The 25294-nt window shown below is 32.9% G+C and overlaps 2 protein-coding genes across 37 annotated transcripts in view; one reads left to right on the top strand and one right to left on the bottom strand.

Moving 5' to 3' along the window:
• The window catches only part of LOC139981440 (ras-related protein Rab-24-like), a 72437-nt gene that overhangs the window by 35202 nt on the left and 11941 nt on the right, over window positions 1-25294 (top strand). The window lies entirely within an intron of this gene.
• LOC139980901 (uncharacterized) overlaps window positions 1-25294 on the bottom strand; it is a 38003-nt gene that overhangs the window by 7289 nt on the left and 5420 nt on the right. For 6 of the 35 annotated variants that reach the window (XR_011797719.1, XR_011797721.1, XR_011797722.1 and 3 more), the window contains 10 exons: window positions 24608-24674; window positions 22552-22707; window positions 22020-22086; window positions 17761-17827; window positions 16784-16850; window positions 15806-15872; window positions 14822-14888; window positions 13843-13909; window positions 12859-12925; window positions 11880-11946 (listed from right to left, as the gene is read on the bottom strand). Coding sequence is in view for 26 of the 35 variants with exons in the window: in XM_071992936.1 (XP_071849037.1) it covers window positions 22597-22707; window positions 24608-24674 (178 nt within the window). In the remaining 9 variants the exon portion in view is untranslated. Of the gene's footprint in view, window positions 1-11879; window positions 11947-12858; window positions 12926-13842; window positions 13910-14821; window positions 15873-16783; window positions 16851-17760; window positions 17828-18739; window positions 18807-19042; window positions 19509-20421; window positions 20489-20957; window positions 21114-21933; window positions 22087-22551; window positions 22708-23618; window positions 23686-24607; window positions 24675-25294 lie in introns of those variants that run through there. The other 29 variants (XR_011797724.1, XR_011797723.1, XR_011797725.1 and 26 more) reach the window with 27 other exon arrangements.

The following is a 25294-nucleotide window of genomic DNA, read 5'->3' on the forward strand; positions in this document are numbered from 1 at the left end:
CTGTTTTTTTCTGTGAAAAATGAAGTGAAAATTTGAAAATTTGAATTCAAAGACTTGCTTTCAATACAAAACACATGTATATTTAAGCCCAGACATAGACATTAACTTGAGTTGTCACTTGAAATTATCACATACCCAGGACTACAACATGAAATCGGTACCCAACACACATACTGAACTGTAGGTAGTGTACTGTATATACTCACAATAAGCCTAATGTAAGGTCTGCTAGTTTTTTCTGTGAAATATGAATTATAAATTGGAAAATTTTAATTGAAAGACTTGCTTTCAATACATAACACATGTATATTTAAGCTCAGACAAAGACATTAACTTGAGTTGTCACTTGAAATTATCACATACCATGACTTCAAAATGAAATCAGTACCCAACAGACTATACTGTATATACTGTACTGTATGTACTGTACTGTATATACTAAGAATAGGCCTTATGTAGGGTGTGCTATTTTTTCGTGTGAAATATGAAATAAAAAGTTGGAAAATTTGAATTCAAAGACTTGCTTTCAATACAAAACACATGTATATTTGGGGTACACCCCTCAGTCCGACAAGTTTTCAGTCCGACAAGTTTTCAATCCGAAAATAAAACACACGTTTTCAGTCCGAAAAAGAAATACACGTTTTCAGTCCGAAAATGAAATACACGTTTTCAGTCCGAAAATAAAATACACGTTTTCAGTCCGAAAATGTTTTCAGTTGGGGAGTGAAAGCAGTTTTAATGCCATAATATCACAAATAAAATGTGAAATCCCGAACTGATAGTAAAGATATCGATTGAATCTTTCGTATTTACTCATAATTGACAAATAAGGAGTTAAGTTTTAAAAAATATATTGGAATTTTCGGTCCCCCTGGGACCTTCGTCAGCAATATTGGTAGTTGAATGAAAAGTACAAAATGAAACACAATGAAAGTATGACGCTAGGTTTAAAGTGTAAATTGCATTGATGGAATTAGAACCAAACAAACCATGACTATACAGAAAGCTGATTAAGGAGCGAAGAACGGATTATATATGTTTGTAGAACTGATAGTTGTTAAGGGGTCCCAAGTCTTTGTTGAGGCTGGTGATGTGAGACTTAATACAAAAGATTCAATCGATTTTTTTACTATCAGTTCGTTTATTGGTGATAGTATGGCATTAAAACTGCTTTCATTCCCTAACTGAAAACGTGTTTCTCATTTTCGGACTGAAAACGTGTATTTCATTTTCGGACTGAAAACGTGAATTTTATTTTCGGACTGAAAACGTGAATTTTATTTTCGGACTGAAAACGTGTCGGACTGAAAACTCGTTTTTTCCGGACTGAGAACGTGTATTTTATTTTCGGACTGAAAACTTGTCGGACTGAAAACTCGTTTTTTCGGACTGAAAACGTGTATTATATTTTCGGACTGAAAACGTGTCGGACTGACAACGTGTACCCGTATATTTAAGCCCAGACATAGACATTAACTTGAGTTGTCACTTCAAATTAACACATACCATGACTTCAAAATGAAATCAGTACCCAACACACTATACTATATACTGTATATACTGTACTGTATGTACTGTACTGTATATACTAAGAATAGGCCTAATGTAAGGTCTGCTAGTTTTTTCTGTGAAATATGAAGTGAAATATTGGAAAATTTGAATTCAAAGACTTGCTTTCAATACAAAACACATGTATATTTAAGCCCAGACATAGACATTAACTTGAGTTGTCACTTCAAATTAACACATACCATGACTTCAAAATGAAATCAGTACCCAACACACTATACTATATACTGTATATACTGTACTGTATGTACTGTATATACTAAGAATAGGCCTAATGTAAGGTCTGCTAGTTTTTTCTGTGAAATATGAAGTGAAAATTTGAAAATTTGAATTCAAAGACTTGCTTTCAATACAAAACACATGTATATTTAAGCTCAGACAAAGACATTAACTTGAGTTGTCACTTGAAATTAACACATACCATGACTTCAAAATGAAATCAGTACCCAACACACTATACTATATACTGTATATACTGTACTGTATGTACTGTAAGTGTATATACTAAGAATAGGCCTAATGTAAGGTCAGCTAGTTTTTTTCTGTGAAATATGAAGTGAAAATTGGAAAATTTTAATTCAAAGACTTGCTTTCAATACAAAACACATGTATATTTAAGCCCAGACAAAGACATTAACTTGAGTTGTCACTTGAAATTAACACATACCATGACTTCAAAATGAAATCAGTACCCAACACACTATACTATATACTGTATATACTGTACTGTATGTACTGTACTGTATATACTAAGAATAGGCCTAATGTAAGGTCTGCTATTTTTTTGTGTAAAATATGAAGTAAAATATTGGAAAATTTTAATTCAAAGACTTGCTTTCAATACAAAACACATGTATATTTAAGCCCAGACATAAACATTAACTTGAGTTGTCACTTGAAATTAACACATACCATGACTTCAAAATGAAATCAGTACCCAACACACTATACTATATACTGTATATACTGTACTGTATGTACTGTACTGTACTGTACTGTATATACTAAGAATAGGCCTTATGTAAGGTCTGCTAGTTTTTTTCTGTGAAATATGAAGTGAAAATTTGAAAATTTTAATTCAAAGACTTGCTTTCAATACAAAAGACATGTATATTTAAGCCCAGACATAGACATTAACTTGAGTTGTCACTTCAAATTAACACATACCATGACTTCAAAATGAAATCAGTACCCAACACACTATACTATATACTGTATATACTGTACTGTATGTACTGTACTGTATATACTATGAATAGGCCTTATGTAAGGTGTGCTATTTTTTCGTGTGAAATATGAAATAAAATATTGGAAAATTTTAATTCAAAGACTTGCTTTCAATACAAAACACATGTATATTTAAGCCCAGACATAAACATTAACTTGAGTTGTCACTTCAAATTAACACATACCATGACTTCAAAATGAAATCAGTACCCAACACACTATACTATATACTGTATATACTGTACTGTATGTACTGTACTGTATATACTAAGAATAGGCCTAATGTAAGGTCAGCTAGTCTTTTTTTGTGAAATATGAAGTGAAAATTGGAAAATTTGAATTCAAAGACTTGCTTTCAATACAAAACACATGTATATTTAAGCTCAGACAAAGACATTAACTTGAGTTGTCACTTGAAATTATCACATACCATGACTTCAAAATGAAATCAGTACCCAACACACTATACTATATACTGTATATACTGTACTGTATGTACTGTACTGTACTGTATATACTAAGAATAGGCCTTATGTAAGGTCTGCTAGTTTTTTTCTGTGAAATATGAAGTGAAAATTTGAAAATTTTAATTCAAAGACTTGCTTTCAATACAAAAGACATGTATATTTAAGCCCAGACATAGACATTAACTTGAGTTGTCACTTCAAATTAACACATACCATGACTTCAAAATGAAATCAGTACCCAACACACTATACTATATACTGTATATACTGTACTGTATGTACTGTACTGTATATACTAAGAATAGGCCTTATGTAAGGTGTGCTATTTTTTCGTGTGAAATATGAAATAAAATATTGGAAAATTTTAATTCAAAGACTTGCTTTCAATACAAAAGACATGTATATTTAAGCCCAGACAAAGACATTAACTTGAGTTGTCACTTGAAATTAACACATACCATGACTTCAAAATGAAATCAGTACCCAACACACTATACTATATACTGTATATACTGTACTGTATGTACTGTACTGTATATACTAAGAATAGGCCTAATGTAAGGTCTGCTAGTTTTTTCTGTGAAATATGAAGTGAAATATTGGAAAATTTTAATTCAAAGACTTGCTTTCAAAACAAAACACATGTATATTTAAGCTCAGACAAAGACATTAACTTGAGTTGTCACTTGAAATTATCACATACCATGACTTCAAAATGAAATCAGTACCCAACACACTATACTATATACTGTATATACTGTACTGTATGTACTGTACTGTACTGTATATACTAAGAATAGGCCTTATGTAAGGTCTGCTAGTTTTTTTCTGTGAAATATGAAGTGAAAATTTTAATTCAAAGACTTGCTTTCAATACAAAACACATAATGTAAGCCCAGACATAGACATTAACTTGAGTTGTCACTTCAAATTAACACATACCATGACTTCAAAATGAAATCAGTACCCAACACACTATACTATATACTGTATATACTGTACTGTATGTACTGTACTGTATATACTAAGAATAGGCCTTATGTAAGGTCTGCTATTTTTTTGTGTAAAATATGAAGTAAAATATTGGAAAATTTTAATTCAAAGACTTGCTTTCAATACAAAACACATGTATATTTAAGCCCAGACATAAACATTAACTTGAGTTGTCACTTCAAATTAACACATACCATGACTTCAAAATGAAATCAGTACCCAACACACTATACTATATACTGTATATACTGTACTGTATGTACTGTACTGTACTGTATATACTAAGAATAGGCCTTATGTAAGGTCTGCTAGTTTTTTCTGTGAAATATGAAGTGAAAATTTGAAAATTTTAATTCAAAGACTTGCTTTCAATACAAAAGACATGTATATTTAAGCCCAGACATAGACATTAACTTGAGTTGTCACTTCAAATTAACACATACCATGACTTCAAAATGAAATCAGTACCCAACACACTATACTATATACTGTATATACTGTACTGTATGTACTGTACTGTATATACTAAGAATAGGCCTTATGTAAGGTGTGCTATTTTTTCGTGTGAAATATGAAATAAAATATTGGAAAATTTTAATTCAAAGACTTGCTTTCAATACAAAAGACATGTATATTTAAGCCCAGACATAAACATTAACTTGAGTTGTCACTTCAAATTAACACATACCATGACTTCAAAATGAAATCAGTACCCAACACACTATACTATATACTGTATATACTGTACTGTATGTACTGTACTGTATATACTAAGAATAGGCCTAATGTAAGGTCAGCTAGTCTTTTTTTGTGAAATATGAAGTGAAAATTGGAAAATTTGAATTCAAAGACTTGCTTTCAATACAAAACACATGTATATTTAAGCTCAGACAAAGACATTAACTTGAGTTGTCACTTGAAATTATCACATACCATGACTTCAAAATGAAATCAGTACCCAACACACTATACTATATACTGTATATACTGTACTGTATGTACTGTACTGTACTGTATATACTAAGAATAGGCCTTATGTAAGGTCTGCTAGTTTTTTTCTGTGAAATATGAAGTGAAAATTTTAATTCAAAGACTTGCTTTCAATACAAAACACATGTATATTTAAGCCCAGACATAGACATTAACTTGAGTTGTCACTTCAAATTAACACATACCATGACTTCAAAATGAAATCAGTACCCAACACACTATACTATATACTGTATATACTGTACTGTATGTACTGTACTGTATATACTAAGAATAGGCCTTATGTAAGGTGTGCTATTTTTTCGTGTGAAATATGAAATAAAATATTGGAAAATTTTAATTCAAAGACTTGCTTTCAATACAAAACACATGTATATTTAAGCCCAGACATAGACATTAACTTGAGTTGTCACTTCAAATTAACACATACCATGACTTCAAAATGAAATCAGTACCCAACACACTATACTATATACTGTATATACTGTACTGTATGTACTGTACTGTATATACTAAGAATAGGCCTAATGTAAGGTCTGCTATTTTTTTGTGTAAAATATGAAGTAAAAATTGGGAAATTTGAATTCAAAGACTTGCTTTCAATACAAAACACATGTATATTCAAGCTCAGACATAGACATTAACTTGAGTTGTCACTTGAAATTATCACATACCCAGGACTACAACATGAAATCAGTACCCAACACACATACTGTACTGTATGTAGTGTACTGTATACTGTATGTACGGTTACATCTCTATGTTCTGACGTCTCTGTTCCGACATCTCTATGTTCCGACTTCTCTATGTTCCGACAATTTTTCGGGCTCAATTTTCATTGGTCCAAAATTATTTTAGACCAAATTTTTTTATGACCATATTTTTTTTGAACCAACTTTTTTCGGACCAAAATTTTTTTTGACCAAACTAATTTTGGTCCCAAAAAATTTGAGTACAAACAATTAAATTTCGGGTCACAAGCAATTTTCGGTCACAAGCACTTTTTGGGTCATAACAAACTTTGGGCCCTTTCTTTTTTGGAGCATCCAAAAAGATTGAGTCTCCCCCAAAAAATTGGGTCCGTAAAAATTTTGGTCAAAAAAAATTATAAAGTCCAAACAAATTGTCGGAACAAAGAGACGTCGGAACAAAGAGACGTCGGAACATAGAGACGTCGGAACATAGGGATGTCACCGTATGTACTGTACTGTACAACATGAAATCAGTACCCAACACACTATATTGTACTGTATATGTTCTGTATGAACTGTATGTACCTGTACTGTATATACTAAGAATAATGTCAGGTCTGCTAGTTTTTTGTGTGAAATATAAAGTAAAGGTTGGAAAATTTTAATTCAAAGACTTGCTTTCAATACAAAACACATATATGCAAGCTCAGACATAGACATTAACTTGAGTTGTCACTTGAAATTATCACATACCATGACTTCAAAATGAAATCAGTACCCAACACACTATACTATATACTCTGTACTGTATGTACTGTACTGTACTGTATATACTAAGAATAGGCCTTATGTAAGGTGTGCTATTTTTTCGTGTGAAATATGAAATAAAATATTGGAAAATTTTAATTCAAAGACTTGCTTTCAATACAAAACACATGTATATTTAAGCCCAGACATAGACATTAACTTGAGTTGTCACTTCAAATTAACACATACCATGACTTCAAAATGAAATCAGTACCCAACACACTATACTATATACTGTATATACTGTACTGTATGTACTGTACTGTATATACTAAGAATAGGCCTTATGTAAGGTGTGCTATTTTTTCGTGTGAAATATGAAATAAAATATTGGAAAATTTTAATTCAAAGACTTGCTTTCAATACAAAACACATGTATATTTAAGCCCAGACATAGACATTAACTTGAGTTGTCACTTCAAATTAACACATACCATGACTTCAAAATGAAATCAGTACCCAACACACTATACTATATACTGTATATACTGTACTGTATGTACTGTACTGTACTGTATATACTAAGAATAGGCCTTATGTAAGGTCTGCTAGTTTTTTTCTGTGAAATATGAAGTGAAAATTTGAAAATTTTAATTCAAAGACTTGCTTTCAATACAAAACACATGTATATTTAAGCTCAGACAAAGACATTAACTTGAGTTGTCACTTGAAATTATCACATACCATGACTTCAAAATGAAATCAGTACCCAACACACTATACTATATACTCTGTACTGTATGTACTGTACTGTACTGTATATACTAAGAATAGGCCTTATGTAAGGTGTGCTATTTTTTCGTGTGAAATATGAAGTGAAAATTTGAAAATTTTAATTCAAAGACTTGCTTTCAATACAAAAGACATGTATATTTAAGCCCAGACATAGACATTAACTTGAGTTGTCACTTCAAATTAACACATACCATGACTTCAAAATGAAATCAGTACCCAACACACTATACTATATACTGTATATACTGTACTGTATGTACTGTACTGTATATACTAAGAATAGGCCTTATGTAAGGTGTGCTATTTTTTCGTGTGAAATATGAAATAAAATATTGGAAAATTTGAATTCAAAGACTTGCTTTCAATACAAAACACATGTATATTTAAGCCCAGACATAAACATTAACTTGAGTTGTCACTTCAAATTAACACATACCATGACTTCAAAATGAAATCAGTACCCAACACACTATACTATATACTGTATATACTGTACTGTATGTACTGTACTGTATATACTAAGAATAGGCCTAATGTAAGGTCAGCTAGTCTTTTTTTGTGAAATATGAAGTGAAAATTTGAATTCAAAGACTTGCTTTCAATACAAAACACATGTATATTTAAGCCCAGACATAGACATTAACTTGAGTTGTCACTTCAAATTAACACATACCATGACTTCAAAATGAAATCAGTACCCAACACACTATACTATATACTGTATATACTGTACTGTATGTACTGTACTGTATATACTAAGAATAGGCCTTATGTAAGGTCTGCTAGTTTTTTTCTGTGAAATATGAAGTGAAAATTTGAATTCAAAGACTTGCTTTCAATACAAAAGACATGTATATTTAAGCCCAGACATAGACATTAACTTGAGTTGTCACTTCAAATTAACACATACCATGACTTCAAAATGAAATCAGTACCCAACACACTATACTATATACTGTATATACTGTACTGTATGTACTGTACTGTATATACTAAGAATAGGCCTTATGTAAGGTCTGCTATTTTTTTGTGTAAAATATGAAGTAAAAATTGGGAAATTTGAATTCAAAGACTTGCTTTCAATACAAAACACATGTATATTCAAGCTCAGACATAGACATTAACTTGAGTTGTCACTTGAAATTATCACATACCCAGGACTACAACATGAAATCGGTACCCAACACACATACTGTACTGTATGTAGTGTACTGTATACTGTACGTACGGTTACATCTCTATGTTCTGACGTCTCTGTTCCGACATCTCTATGTTCCGACTTCTCTATGTTCCGACAATTTTTCGGGCTTAATTTTCATCGGTCCAAAATTATTTTAGACCAAATTTTTTTATGACCATATTTTTTTTGAACCAACTTTTTTCGGACCAAATTTTTTTTTGACCAAACTAATTTTGGTCCCAAAAAATTTGAGTACAAACAATTAAATTTCGGGTCACAAGCAATTTTCGGTCACAAGCACTTTTTGGGTCATAACAAACTTTGGGCCCTTTCTTTTTTGGAGCATCCAAAAAGATTGAGTCTCCCCCAAAAAATTGGGTCCGTAAAAATTTTGGTCAAAAAAAATTATAAAGTCCAAACAAATTGTCGGAACAAAGAGACGTCGGAACAAAGAGACGTCGGAACAAAGAGACGTCGGAACATAGAGACGTCGGAACATAGGGATGTCACCGTATGTACTGTACTGTACAACATGAAATCAGTACCCAACACACTATATTGTACTGTATATGTTCTGTATGAACTGTATGTACCTGTACTGTATATACTAAGAATAATGTCAGGTCTGCTAGTTTTTTGTGTGAAATATAAAGTAAAGGTTGGAAAATTTTAATTCAAAGACTTGCTTTCAATACAAAACACATATATGCAAGCTCAGACATAGACATTAACTTGAGTTGTCACTTCAAACTATCATATACCAGGACTACAACATAAAATAGTACCCAACACACTGTACTGTTCACTAAGAATAATTTTAGGTGTGCTAGTTTTTTGTCTGAAATATGATTTCCAAGTTGCAAAATTTGAATTCAAAGACTTGCTTTCAATACAAAACACATATTCAAGCTCAGACATAGGCATTAACTTGAGTTGCCACTTCAAATTATCACACACCAGGACCACAACATGAAATCAGTTCCCGTATACCAAGAATAATGTAAGGTGTGCTTGGTTTTTGTCTAAAATATGAAGTCAAATTTGGAAATTTTTAATTCAAAGACTAGTTTTCAATATTAAACACATATTTGAGCTTAGACATAATTAGTTGATAACCCATATTGATTTTTGTGCTCATATAATGAATATTAATGAGGTCACAGGGTCAAATGTGAAAATAGTCAAAATTGTAATACCTAGACAATCATAAATCACAGTTTCATCAAATGTGAGTTTGTGATTGGTAGGTAGCCTACACACAGTGATGTGTGTAACAATGAAAAGTTGTGAATTCATGATGTGGGGCTTGCATTGTTTAGGTTACAAGTTTGTATGACCAATAACTTCACATGGCAATTATTGATCTTGCTTCATGATCATTATATACTCGGAGTGTTCCGTGTTAATCAAATCAACATGAAATGTTTTCATTCTGGTTAGCCCATATTGGTATGAGGTAAAGTCGTGGGTGCTTTTCAGTACCTTGACACCAGCCTTTCTCTTTTTGAACTTGCAACCTCAAAATAATGCTAGCAATGCATTTTTATATTCTTCTACAGCTCTTGTACCTATCCTGGTCTTCCAAAAGCCATCTCTTCTAAAATGAGTTAGACATATATCAATTTGCCTAGTATGAGCTTATGGACCATTGATACACTTGTTAAGATATGGATATTGAACACTGGATTATAGCCTAGATTAAACTAACACTGACACACACATAGACATCTTTTGACCGCTACCTCAGTCATGTACTACCAGTCACTTTTGAGTACCCCACCATGGGCGTCCCTTTGTGTGACTTAAGTTCAAACCCTCAGTCCCCAAAATATAGAATCACCTTCTTTATTATATTATAATATTTAATAATTGATTGATATTAATCTGCAATACAGAATGGATAGGTTATATTGTCCACAATATCCAAACCTGTGCACAATGAAGAAGGTACATTAAGAAATGTGGAGTTACTACGCCATATCTGACTGCACTAGAAAATCGATCATATTTAGGAAAATGTACAGGTTCTATATTCTACACAATCCAAACATGTGTGTACTTTAGCAACAGTTGCAGTGGGTATTTTTGAGACAAAAACCTAAGATTAATTGTGCTTTAACCTATATCATGTTCTGTAGTTCCTGGTAATAGCTGAATGTAAGAACTGGATTACTTTCTAAAAGTGCAAAATAGAGTGCACAGTTAGCATTGTCCACACAATCTGAAACTGTATAAGAGTACAATGTTAGGAGTACAAGTGACTACATATATGGCTTGATTGTGCTTGAACTTAAGTTCAATTGATTCATTTGGACAAATATTGTCTGCAAAGACTGAAAGAGGAGTCACAGTATTTATATTTTTATGTTCATGCCTATTTTGTTTAGGTCAGTTACAAGGTAAAATACACATTAAGCATTATCCACACAATCTGAAGCTGTACAAGAGTACAATGTTAGGAGTACAAGTGACTACATACATGGCTTGATTGTGCTTGAACCTAAGTTCAATTGATTCACTTACAAGACTATTGTAAGCATTGTCCACACAATCTGAAATTGTATAAGAGTACAATATTAGGAGCTCAAGTAAATACTAACATGGATTGATTGTGCTTGAACTTAAGTTCAATTGATTCATTTGGACAAATATTGTCTGCAAAGACTGAAAGAGGAGTCACAGTATTTAATTTTTTTCGATCATGCCTATTTTGATTAGACCAGTTACAAGGTAAAATACACATTAAGCATTGTCCACACAGTCTGAAACTGTACAAGAGTACAATGTTAGGAGTACAAGTGACTACATACATGGCTTGATTGTGCTTGAACCTAAGTTCAATTGATTCATTTGGACAAATATTGTCTGCAAAGACTGAAAGAGGAGTCACAGTATTTATATTTTTATGTTCATGCCTATTTTGTTTAGGCCAGTTACAAGGTAAAATACACATTAAGCATTGTCCACACAATCTGAAACTGTACAAGAGTACAAGTGACTACATACATGGCTTGATTGTGCTTGAACCTAAGTTCAATTGATTCACTTACAAGACTATTGGCCCCAGAGACTGGAAAATGAGATATTAATGTTGAAGGTTAAGGCTGATTCAGATCAGGTAACTTACACAATGAAAATCATAACTGAAGCAGTCTTTAATCTTCTAATCTGTTTATTATACAATTAACTTCGAGTCATTGCCCTCTGTTAACCTACCAGTGATATTAACGTCCATCTTTAGGAAAAGGAATGGTTGGAAAACTTCAAGAGCCTTTTCCATTGCCTGTTGAAAAAGCATATATAAAGTCATTAACTACATTGCCTTGACACAGCTGGTTAATGGAAAATAAAATCACATGCTTTATTATATTATAATATTTAATAATTGATATTCATCTGCAATATAGAATGAATAGGTTATATTGTCCACAATATCCAAACCTGTGTACAATGAAGAGGTCCAGGAAAAAATGTGGAGTTGCCATATCTGACTGCACTAGAAAATCTATCATATTTAGGAAAATGTACAGGTTCTATATTCTACACAATCCAAACATGTGTGCACTTTAGCAACAGTTGCAGTGGGTATTATTGAGACAAAAACCTAAGATTAATTGTGCTTAACCTATATCATGATCTGCAGGTCCTGGCAATAGCTGAATGTAAGAACTGGATTACTTTCTAAAAGTGCAAAATAGAGTGCACAGTTAGCATTGTCCACACAATCTGAAACTGTATAAGAGTACAATGTTAGGAGTACAAGTGACTACATACATGGCTTGATTGTGCTTGAACTTAAGTTCAATTGATTCATTTGGACAAATATTGTCTGCAAAGACTGAAAGAGGAGTCACAGTATTTATATTTTTATGTTCATGCCTATTTTGATTAGACCAGTTACAAGGTAAAATACACATTAAGCATTATCCACACAATCTGAAACTGTACAAGAGTACAATGTTAGGAGTACAAGTGATAAACATACATGGCTTGATTGTGCTTGAACCGAAGTTCAATTGATTCACTTAAAAGACTATTGGCCCCAGAGAATGGAAAATGAGATATTAATGTTGAAGGTTAAGGCTGATTCAGATCGGGTAACTTACACAATGAAAATCATAACTGAAGCAGTCATTAAGGTTCTAATCTGTTTATTACACAATTAACTTCGAGTCATTGCCCTCAGTTAACCTACCAGTGATATTAACGTCAATCTTTAAGAAAAGGAATGGTTGGAACACTTCAAGAGCCCTTTCCATTGCCTGTTGAAAAAGCATATATAAAGTCAATAACTACATTGACTTGATACAGCTGGTTAATGGAAAATAGAATCACATGCTTTATTATATTATAATATTTAATAATTGATATTAATCTGCAATATAGAATAAATAGGTTATATTGTCAACATTATACAAACCTGTGTACAATGAAGAAGGTACATTAAGAAATGTGGAGTTACTACGCCATATTTGACAGCACTAGAAAATCTATAATATTTAGGAAAATGTACAGGTTCTATATTCTACACAATCCAAACATGTGTGTACTTTAGCAACAGTTGCAGTGGGTATTTTTGAGACAAAAACCTAAGATTAATTGTGCTTTAACCTATATCATGTTCTGCAGTTCCTGGTAATAACTGAATGTAAGAACTGGATTAATTTCTAAAAGTACAAAATAGAGTGCACAGTAAGCATTGTCCACACAATCTGAAATTGTATAAGAGTACAATATTAGGAGCTCAAGTAAATACCAACATGGATTGATTGTGCTTGAACGTAAGGTCAATTATTCATTTGGACAAATATTGTCTTCAGAGACTGAAGGTGGAGTCATAGTGTTTAAAATTTTTTGTTCATGCCTATTTTGATTAGACCAGTTACAAGGTAAAGTACACATTAAGCATTATCCACACAATCTGAAACTGTACAAGAGTACAATGTTAGGAGTACAAGTGACTACAAACATGGCTTGATTGTGCTTGCACCGAAGTTCAATTGATTCACTTACAGGACTATTGGCCCCAGAGACTGGAAAATGAGATATTAATGTTGAAGGTTAAGGCTGATTCAGATCGGGTAACTTACAAAACGACAATCGTAACTGAAGCAGTCATTAATGTTCTAATATGTTTATAACACAATTAACTTAAAGTCATTGCCCTCTGTTAACCTACCAGTGATATTAACGTCCATCTTTAGGAAAAGGAATGGTTGGAAAACTTCAAGAGCCTTTTCCATTGCCTGTTGAAAAAGCATATATAAAGTCAATAACTACATTGACTTGATACAACTAGTTAATGGAAAATAGAATCACAATGCTTTATTATATTATAATATTTAATAATTGATATTCATCTGCAATATAGAATGAATAGGTTATATTGTCCACAATATCCAAACCTGTGTACAATGAAGAGGTCCAGGAAAAAATGTGGAGTTGCCATATCTGACTGCACTAGAAAATCTATCATATTTAGGAAAATGTACAGGTTCTATATTCTACACAATCCAAACATGTGTGCACTTTAGCAACAGTTGCAGTGGGTATTATTGAGACAAAAACCTAAGATTAATTGTGCTTAACCTATATCATGATCTGCAGGTCCTGGCAATAGCTGAATGTAAGAACTGGATTACTTTCTAAAAGTGCAAAATAGAGTGCACAGTTAGCATTGTCCACACAATCTGAAACTGTATAAGAGTACAATGTTAGGAGTACAAGTGACTACATACATGGCTTGATTGTGCTTGAACTTAAGTTCAATTGATTCATTTGGACAAATATTGTCTGCAAAGACTGAAAGAGGAGTCACAGTATTTATATTTTTATGTTTATGCCTATTTTGATTAGACCAGTTACAAGGTAAAATACACATTAAGCATTATCCACACAATCTGAAACTGTACAAGAGTACAATGTTAGGAGTACAAGTGACTACATACATGGCTTGATTGTGCTTGAACCGAAGTTCAATTGATTCACTTAAAAGACTATTGGCCCCAGAGAATGGAAAATGAGATATTAATGTTGAAGGTTAAGGCTGATTCAGATCGGGTAACTTACACAATGAAAATCATAACTGAAGCAGTCATTAAGGTTCTAATCTGTTTATTACACAATTAACTTCGAGTCATTGCCCTCAGTTAACCTACCAGTGATATTAACGTCAATCTTTAAGAAAAGGAATGGTTGGAACACTTCAAGAGCCCTTTCCATTGCCTGTTGAAAAAGCATATATAAAGTCAATAACTACATTGACTTGATACAGCTGGTTAATGGAAAATAGAATCACATGCTTTATTATATTATAATATTTAATAATTGATATTAATCTGCAATATAGAATAAATAGGTTATATTGTCAACATTATACAAACCTGTGTACAATGAAGAAGGTACATTAAGAAATGTGGAGTTACTACGCCATATTTGACAGCACTAGAAAATCTATAATATTTAGGAAAATGTACAGGTTCTATATTCTACACAATCCAAACATGTGTGTACTTTAGCAACAGTTGCAGTGGGTATTTTTGAGACAAAAACCTAAGATTAATTGTGCTTTAACCTATATCATGTTCTGCAGTTCCTGGTAATAACTGAATGTAAGAACTGGATTAATTTCTAAAAGTACAAAATAGAGTGCACAGTAAGCATTGTCCACACAATCTGAAATTGTATAAGAGTACAATATTAGGAGCTCAAGTAAATACTAACATGGATTGATTGTGCTTGAACGTAAGGTCAATTATTCATTTGGACAAATATTGTCTTCAAAGACTGAAGGTGGAGTCATAGTGTTTAAAATTTTTTGTTCATGCCTATTTTGATTAGACCAGTTACAAGGTAAAGTACACATTAAGCATTATCCACACAATCTGAAACTGTACAAGAGTACAATGTTAGGAGTACAAGTGACTACAAACATGGCTTGATTGTGCTTGCACCTAAGTTCAATTGATTCACTTACAGGACTATTGGCCCCAGAGACTGGAAAATGAGATATTAATGTTGAAGGTTAAGGCTGATTCAGATCGGGTAACTTACAAAACGACAATCGTAACTGAAGCAGTCATTAATGTTCTAATATGTTTATAACACAATTAACTTAAAGTCATTGCCCTCTGTTAACCTACCAGTGATATTAACGTCCATCTTTAGGAAAAGGAATGGTTGGAAAACTTCAAGAGCCTTTTCCATTGCCTGTTGAAAAAGCATATATAAAGTCAATAACTACATTGACTTGATACAACTAGTTAATGGAAAATAGAATCACATGCTTTATTATATTATAATATTTAATAATTGATATTCATCTGCAATATAGAATGAATAGGTTATATTGTCCACAATATCCAAACCTGTGTACAATGAAGAGGTCCAGGAAAAAATGTGGAGTTGCCATATCTGACTGCACTAGAAAATCTATCATATTTAGGAAAATGTACAGGTTCTATATTCTACACAATCCAAACATGTGTGCACTTTAGCAACAGTTGCAGTGGGTATTGTTGAGACAAAAACCTAAGATAAATTGTGCTTAACCTATATCATGATCTGCAGGTCCTGGCAATAGCTGAATGTAAGAACTGGATTACTTTCTAAAAGTGCAAAATAGAGTGCACAGTTAGCATTGTCCACACAATCTGAAACTGTATAAGAGTACAATGTTAGGAGTACAAGTGACTACATACATGGCTTGATTGTGCTTGAACTTAAGTTCAATTGATTCATTTGGACAAATATTGTCTGCAAAGACTGAAAGAGGAGTCACAGTATTTATATTTTTATGTTCATGCCTATTTTGATTAGACCAGTTACAAGGTAAAATACACATTAAGCATTATCCACACAATCTGAAACTGTACAAGAGTACAATGTTAGGAGTACAAGTGACTACATACATGGCTTGATTGTGCTTGAACCTAAGTTCAATTGATTCACTTAAAAGACTATTGGCCCCAGAGACTGGAAAATGAGATATTAATGTTGAAGGTTAAGGCTGATTCAGATCAGGTAACTTACACAATGACAATCATAACTGAAGCAGTCTTTAATCTTCTAATCTGTTTATTACACAATTAACTTCGAGTCATTGCCCTCTGTTAACCTACCAGTGATATTAAGGTCCATCTTTAGGAAAAGGAATGGTTGGAAAACTTCAAGAGCCCTTTCCATTGCCTGTTGAAAAAGCATATATAAAGTCATTAACTACATTGCCTTGACACAGCTGGTTAATGGAAAATAAAATCACATGCTTTATTATATTATAATATTTAATAATTGATATTCATCTGCAATATAGAATGAATAGGTTATATTGTCCACAATATCCAAACCTGTGTACAATGAAGAGGTCCAGGAAAAAATGTGGAGTTGCCATATCTGACTGCACTAGAAAATCTATCATATTTAGGAAAATGTACAGGTTCTATATTCTACACAATCCAAACATGTGTGCACTTTAGCAACAGTTGCAGTGGGTATTGTTGGGAAAAAATCCTAAGATTAATTGTGCTTTAACCTATATCATGATCTGCAGTTCCTGGCAATAGCTGAATGAAAGAACTGGATTAATTTCTAAAATAAAGATAAAGTGCACAGTAAGCATTGTCCACACAATCTGAGACTGTATAAGAGTACAATGTTAGGAGCTCAAGTAAATGCTAGCATGGTTTGATTGTGCTTGGACTTAAGTTCAATTGATTCATTTGGACAAATATTGTCTGCAAAGACTGAAAGAGGAGTCACAGTATTTAAATTTTTTGGTTCATGCCTATTTTAATTAGGCCAGCTACAAGGTAAAATACACATTAAGCATCATCCACACAATCTGAAACTGTACAAGAGTACAATGTTAGGAGTACAAGTGACTGCAAACATGGCTTGAGTGTGCTTGAACCTAAGTAAAATTGATTCACTTACAAAACGATTGTCCCCAGAGACTGGAAAAGGAGATATTAATGTTTAAGGTTAAGGCTGTTTCAGATCGGGTAACTTAGACAATGACAATCGTAACTGAAGCAATCATTAATCTTCTAATCTGTTTATTGCACAATTAACTTCAAGTCACTGCCGTCTGTGAACCTACCAGTAATATTCACGTCCATCTTTAGGCAAAGGAATGGTTGGAACACTTCCAGAGCCCTTTCCATTGCCTGTTGAAAAAGCATATATAAAATCATTAACTACATTGCCTTTATACAGCTGGTTAATGGAAAACAGAATCACATGCTTTATTATATTATAATATTAAATCATTGATATTCATCTGCAATATAGAATGAATAGGTAATATTGTCCACAATATCCAAACCTGTGTACAATGAAGAAGGTACAGTAAGAAATTTGGAGTTACTATGCCAGATTTGACTGCACTAGAAAATCTATAATATTTAGGAAAATATACAGGTTCCATATTCTACACAATCCTAACAAGTGTGCACTTTAGCAACAGTTGCAGTGGCTATTGTTGAGATAAAACCCTAAGATTAATTGTGCTTTAACCTATATCATGATCTGCAGTTCCTGGCAATAGCTGAATGAAAGAACTGGATTAATTTCTACAAGTACAACATAGCGTGCACAGTAAGCATTGTCCACACAATCTGAAATTGTATAAGAGTACAATGTTAGGAGCGCAAGTTAATACTAACATGGCTTGATTGTGCTTGAACTTAAGTTCAATTGATTTATTTGGACGAATATTGTCTGCAAAGACTGAAAGAGGAGTCACAGTATTTAAATTGTTTCATTCATGCCTATTTTGATTAGTCCAGTAATTAGGTAAAATACACATTAAGCATTGTCCACACAATCTGAAACTGTACAAGAGTACAATGTTAGTGAGTACAAGTGACTACAAACAGGCTTGAGTGTGCTTGAACCTAAGTTCAATTGATTCGATTACAAAACTATCTTCAGAGACTGGAAAAGGAGATATCAATGTTTACGGTTAAGGCTGTTTCAGATCGGGTAACTTACACAAAGACAATCGTAACTAAAGCAGTCATTAATCTAATCTGTTTATTACACAATTAACTTCAAGTCATTGCCCTCAGTTAACCTACCAGTGATATTAACATCCATCTTCAGGAAAAGGAATGGTTGGAACACTTCAAGAGCCCTTTCCATTGCCTGTTGAAAAAGCATATATAAAGTCATTAACTACATTGCCTTGATACAGCTGGTTAATGGAAAATAGAATCACTTGCTTTAATATATTATAATATTTAATAATTGATATTAATCTGCAATATAGCATGAATAGGTTATATTGTCCACAATATCCAAACCTGTGTACAATGCAGAAGGTACAGTAAGAAACATGGACTTACTATGCCAAATTTGACTGCACTAGAAAATCTGTAATATTTATGAAAATGTACAGGTTCTATATTCTACGCAATCCAAACATGGGTGCACTTTAGCAACAGTTGCAGTGGGTATTGTTGAGACAAAACTCTTAGATTAATTGTGCTTAAGCTATATCATGATCTGCAGTTATTGGCAATAGCTGAATGTAACAACTGGATTAATTTCTAAAAGTACAAAATAGAGTGCACAGTTAGCATTATCCACCCAATCTGAAACTGTACAAGAGAACAATGTTAGGAGCTCAAGTAAATACTAACATGGTTTGATTGTGCTTGAACTCTACTTCAATTGGTTCATTTGGACAAATATTGTCTGCAAAGACTGAAAGAGGAGTCACAGTATTTCTATTTATTGTTTATGCCTATTTTGATTAGGCCAGTTACAAGGTAAAATACACATTAGGCAAATGTCCATGTTTAGGAAAAGAAATGGTTGGAACACTTCAACAGCCCTTTCCATTGCCTGTTGAAAAGTATATAAAGTCATTAACTACATTGCTTTGATACAGTTGGTTAATGGAAAATAGAATCACATTCTTTATTGTATTCTAATATTTAATAATTGATATTCATCTGCAATATAGAATGAATAGGTTATATTGTCCACAATATCACAACCTGTGTACAATGAAGAAGGTACAGTAAGAAATGTGGAGTTACTATGCCAGATTTGACTGCACTAGAAAATCTATAATACTTAGGAAAATGTACAGGTTCTATATTCTACACAATCCAAACAAGTGTGCACTTTAGCAACAGTTGCAGTGGGTATTGTTGAGACAAAAACCTAAGATTAATTGTGCTTTAACCTATACCATGATCTGCAGTTCCTGGCATTAGCTGAATGTAAGAACTGGATTAATTTATAACAGTACAAAATAGAGTGCACAGTAAGCATTGTCCACACAATCTGAAATTGTATAAGAGTACAATGTTAGGAGCGCAAGTTAATACTAACATGGCTTGAATGTGCTTGAACTTAAGTTCAATTGATTTATTTGGACGAATATTGTCTGCAAAGACTGAAAGAGGAGTCACAGTATTTAAATTGTTTCATTCATGCCTATTTTGATTAGTCCAGTAATTAGGTAAAATACACATTAAGCATTGTCCACACAATCTGAAACTGTACAAGAGTACAATGTTAGTGAGTACAAGTGACTACAAACAGGCTTGAGTGTGCTTGAACCTAAGTTCAATTGATTCGATTACAAAACTATCTTCAGAGACTGGAAAAGGAGATATCAATGTTTAAGGTTAAGGCTGTTTTCAGATCGGGTAACTTATACAACGTCAATCGTAACTGAAGCAGTCATTAATCTTCTAATCTGTTTATTACACAATTAACTTCAACTCATTGCCCTCAGTTAACCTACCAGTGATATTAACATCCATCTTTAGGAAAAGGAATGGTTGGAACACTTCAAGAGCCCTTTCCATTGCCTGTTAAAAAAGCATATATAAAGTTATTAACTACATTGCCTTGCTACAGCTGGTTGGTTAATGGAAAATAGAATCACCTGCTTTAATATATTATAATATTTAATAATTGATATTAATCTGCAATATAGAATGAATAGGTTATATTGATTGTGCTTGAACTTTACTTCAATTCATTCATTTTGACAAATATTGTCTGCAAAGACTGAAGGAGGAGTCACAGTGTTTAAATCGTTTCGTTCATGCTTATTTCGATTAGACCAGTTACAAGGTAAAGCACACATTAAGCATTGTCCACACAATCTGAAACTGTACAAGAGTACAATGTTAGGTGTACAAGTGATTACAAACAGGCTTGAGTGTGCTTGAACCTAAGTTCAATTGATTCACTTACAAAACGATTGTCCCCAGAGACTGGAAAAGGAGATATTAATGTTGAAGTTTAAGGCTGTTTTCAGATCGGGTAACTTACACAACATCAATCGAAACTGAAGCAGTCATCAATCTTCTAATCTGTTTATTGCACAATTAACTTCAAGTCATTGCCCTCACTTAACCTACCAGTGATATTAACGTCCATCTTTAGGAAAAGGAATGGTTGGAACACTTCAAGAGCCCTTTCCATTGCCTGTTGAAAAAGCAAACAAAGCCATTAACTACATTGCCTTGATACAGCTGGTGAATGGAAATAGAATCACATGCTTTATTATATTATAATATTTAATAATTGATATTAATCTGCAATATAGAATGAATAGGTTATATTGTCCACAATTTCCAAAACCTGTGTACAATGAAGAAGGTACAGTAAGAAATGTGGAGTTACTTTGCCATATTTGACTGCACTAGAAAATCTATAATATTTAGGAAAATATACAGGTTCCATATTCTACACAATCCAAACACGCACTTTAGCAACAGTTGCAGTGGCTATTGTTGAGATAAAACCCTAAGATTAATTGTGCTTTAACCTATATCATGATCTGCAGTTCCTGGCAATGGCTGAATGAAAGAACTGGATTAATTTCTACAAGTACAACATAGCGTGCACAGTAAGCATTGTCCACACAATCTGAAATTGTATAAGAGTACAATGTTAGGAGCGCAAGTTAATACTAACATGGCTTGATTGTGCTTGAACTTAAGTTCAATTGATTTATTTGGACGAATATTGTCTGCAAAGACTGAAAGAGGAGTCACAGTATTTAAATTGTTTCATTCATGCCTATTTTGATTAGTCCAGTAATTAGGTAAAATACACATTAAGCATTGTCCACACAATCTGAAACTGTACAAGAGTACAATGTTAGTGAGTACAAGTGACTACAAACAGGCTTGAGTGTGCTTGAACCTAAGTTCAATTGATTCGATTACAAAACTATCTTCAGAGACTGGAAAAGGAGATATCAATGTTTAAGGTTAAGGCTGTTTCAGATCGGGTAACTTACACAACGACAATCGTAACTGAAGCAGTCATTAATCTAATCTGTTTACTACACAATTAACTTCAAGTCATTGCCCTCAGTTAACCTACCAGTGATATTAACATCCATCTTCAGGAAAAGGAATGGTTGGAACACTTCAAGAGCCCTTTCCATTGCCTGTTAAAAAAGCATATATAAAGTCATTAACTACATTGCCTTGCTACAGCTGGTTAATGGAAAATAGAATCACTTGCTTTAATATATTATAATATTTAATAATTGATATTAATCTGCAATATAGAATGAATAGGTTATATTGATTGTGCTTGAACTTTACTTCAAATCATTCATTTGGACAAATATTGTCTGCAAAGACTGAAGGAGGAGTCACAGTATTTAAATTTTTTGGTTCATGCCTATTTTAATTAGCCCAGCTACAAGGTAAAATACACATTAAGCTTCATCCACACAATCTGAAACTGTACAAGAGTACAATGTTAGGAGTACAAGTGTTTGCAAACATGGCTTGAGTGTGCTTGAACCTAAGTACAATTGATTCACTTACAAATCGATTGTCCCCAGAGACTGGAAAAGGAGATATTAATGTTGAAGGTTAAGGCTGTTTCAGATCGGGTAACTTACACAATGACAATCGTAACTGAAGCAATCATTAATCTTCTAATCTGTTTATTGCACAATTAACTTCAAGTCATTGCCCTCTGTGAACCTACCAGTAATATTCACGTCCATTTTTAGGCAAAGGAATGGTTGGAACACTTCCAGAACCCTTTCCATTGCCTGTTGAAAAAACATATATAAAATCATTAACTACATTGCCTTGATACAGCTGGTTAATGGAAAACAGAATCACATGCTTTATTATATTATAATATTAAATAATTGATATTAATCTGCAATATAGAATGAATAGGTAATATTGTCCAAAATATCCAAACCTGTGTACAATGAAGAAGGTACAGTAAGAAATTTGGAGTTACTATGCCAGATTTGACTGCACTAGAAAATCTATAATATTTAGGAAAATATACAGGTTCCATATTCTACACAATCCAAACACGCACTTTAGCAACAGTTACAGTGGCTATTGTTGAGATAAAACCCTAAGATTAATTGTGCTTTAACCTATATCATGATCTGCAGTTCCTGGCAATGGCTGAATGAAAGAACTGGATTAATTTCTACAAGTACAACATAGCGTGCACAGTAAGCATTGTCCACACAATCTGAAATTGTATAAGAGTACAATGTTAGGAGCGCAAGTTAATACTAACATGGCTTGATTGTGCTTGAACTTAAGTTCAATTGATTTATTTGGACGAATATTGTCTGCAAAGACTGAAAGAGGAGTCACAGTATTTAAATCGTTTCGTTCATGCCTATTTTGATTAGGCCAGTAACTAGGTAAAATACACATTAAGCATTGTCCACACAATCTGAAACTGTACAAGAGTACAATGTTAGTGAGTACAAGTGACTACAAACAGGCTTGAGTGTGCTTGAACCTAAGTTCAATTGATTCGATTACAAAACTATCTTCAGAGACTGGAAAAGGAGATATCAATGTTTAAGGTTAAGGCTGTTTCAGATCGGGTAACTTACACAACGACAATCGTAACTGAAGCAGTCATTAATCTTCTAATCTGTTTATTACACAATTAACTTCAAGTCATTGCCCTCAGTTAACCTACCAGTGATATTAACATCCATCTTCAGGAAAAGGAATGGTTGGAACACTTCAAGAGCCCTTTCCATTGCCTGTTGAAAAAGCATATATAAAGTCATTAACTACATTGCCTTGATACAGCTGGTTGGTTAATGGAAACTAGAATCACTTGCTTTAACATATTATCATATTTAATAATTGATATTAATCTGCAATATAGCATGAATAGGTTATATTGTCCACAATATCCAAACCTGTGTACAATGCAGAAGGTACAGTAAGAAACGTGGACTTACTATGCCAGATTTGACTGCACTAGAAAATCTATAATATTTAGGAAAATGTACAGGTTCTATATTCTACACAATCCAAACATCTGTGCACTTTAGCAACAGTTGCAGTGGGTATTGTTGAGACAAAACTCTTAGATTAATTGTGCTTAAGCTATATCATGATCTGAAGTTATTGGCAATAGCTGAATGTAACAACTGGATTAATTTCTAAAAGTACAAAATAGAGTGCACGGTTAGCATTGTCCACCCAATCTGAAACTGTACAAGAGAACAATGTTAGGAGCTCAAGTAAATACTAACATGGTTTGATTGTGCTTGAACTTAAGTTCAATTGGTTCATTTGGACAAATATTGTCTGCAAAGACTGAAAGAGGAGTCACAGTTTTTAAATTGTTTCGTTCATGCCTATTTTGTTTTTAGGCCAGTTACAAGGTAAAGTACACATTAAGCATTGTCCACACAATCTGAAACTGTACAACAGTATAATGTTAGGAGTACAAGTGACTTCAAACATGGCTTGATTGTGCTTGAATCTAAGTTCAATTGATTCACTTACAAAACTATTTTCCCAAGAGACTGGAAAATGAGATATTAATGTTTAAGGTTAAGACTGATTCAGATCAGGTAACTTACACAACGACAATTGAACTAAAGCAGTCATTAATCTTCTAATCTGTTTAACACACAATTAACTTCAAGTCATTGCCCTCAGTTAACCTACCAGTGATATTAACGTCCATCTCAAGGAAAAGGAATGGTTGGAACACTTCAGGAGCCCTTTCCATTGCCTGTTGAAAAGTATATAAAGTCATTAACTACATTGCTTTGATGCAGCTGATTAATGGAAAATAGAATCACCTTTTTTGTTATAATATGATATTTAATAATTGATATTAATCTACATTATAGAATGAATAGGTTATATTGTCCACAAGATCCAAACATGTGTACAATGAAGAAGGAACATGAAGAAATGTGGAGTTACTATGCCAGATTTGGGTGCACTAAAAATCTATAATATTTAGGAAAATGTACAGGTTCTATATTCTACACAATCCAAACATGTGTGTACTTTAGCAACAGTTGCAGTGGGTATTTTTGAGACAAAAACCTAAGATTAATTGTGCTTTAGCCTTTATCATGTTCTGCAGTTCCTGGCAATAACTGAATGTAAGAACTGGATTAATTTCTAAAAGAACAAAATAGAGTGCACAGTAAGCATTGTCCACACAATCTGAAATTGTACAAGAGTACAATGTTAGGAGCTCAAGTTAATACTAACATGGTTTGATTGTGCTTGAACTTTACTTCAATTGATTCATTTGGACAAATATTGTCTGCAAAGACTGAAGGAGGAGTCACAGTGTTTAAATTGTTTCATTCATGCCTATTTTGATTAGACCAGTTA

Source organism: Apostichopus japonicus, chromosome 15 (genome assembly GCF_037975245.1).
Source record: "Apostichopus japonicus isolate 1M-3 chromosome 15, ASM3797524v1, whole genome shotgun sequence".
NCBI classification, from domain to species: Eukaryota; Metazoa; Echinodermata; class Holothuroidea; order Aspidochirotida; family Stichopodidae; genus Apostichopus; species Apostichopus japonicus.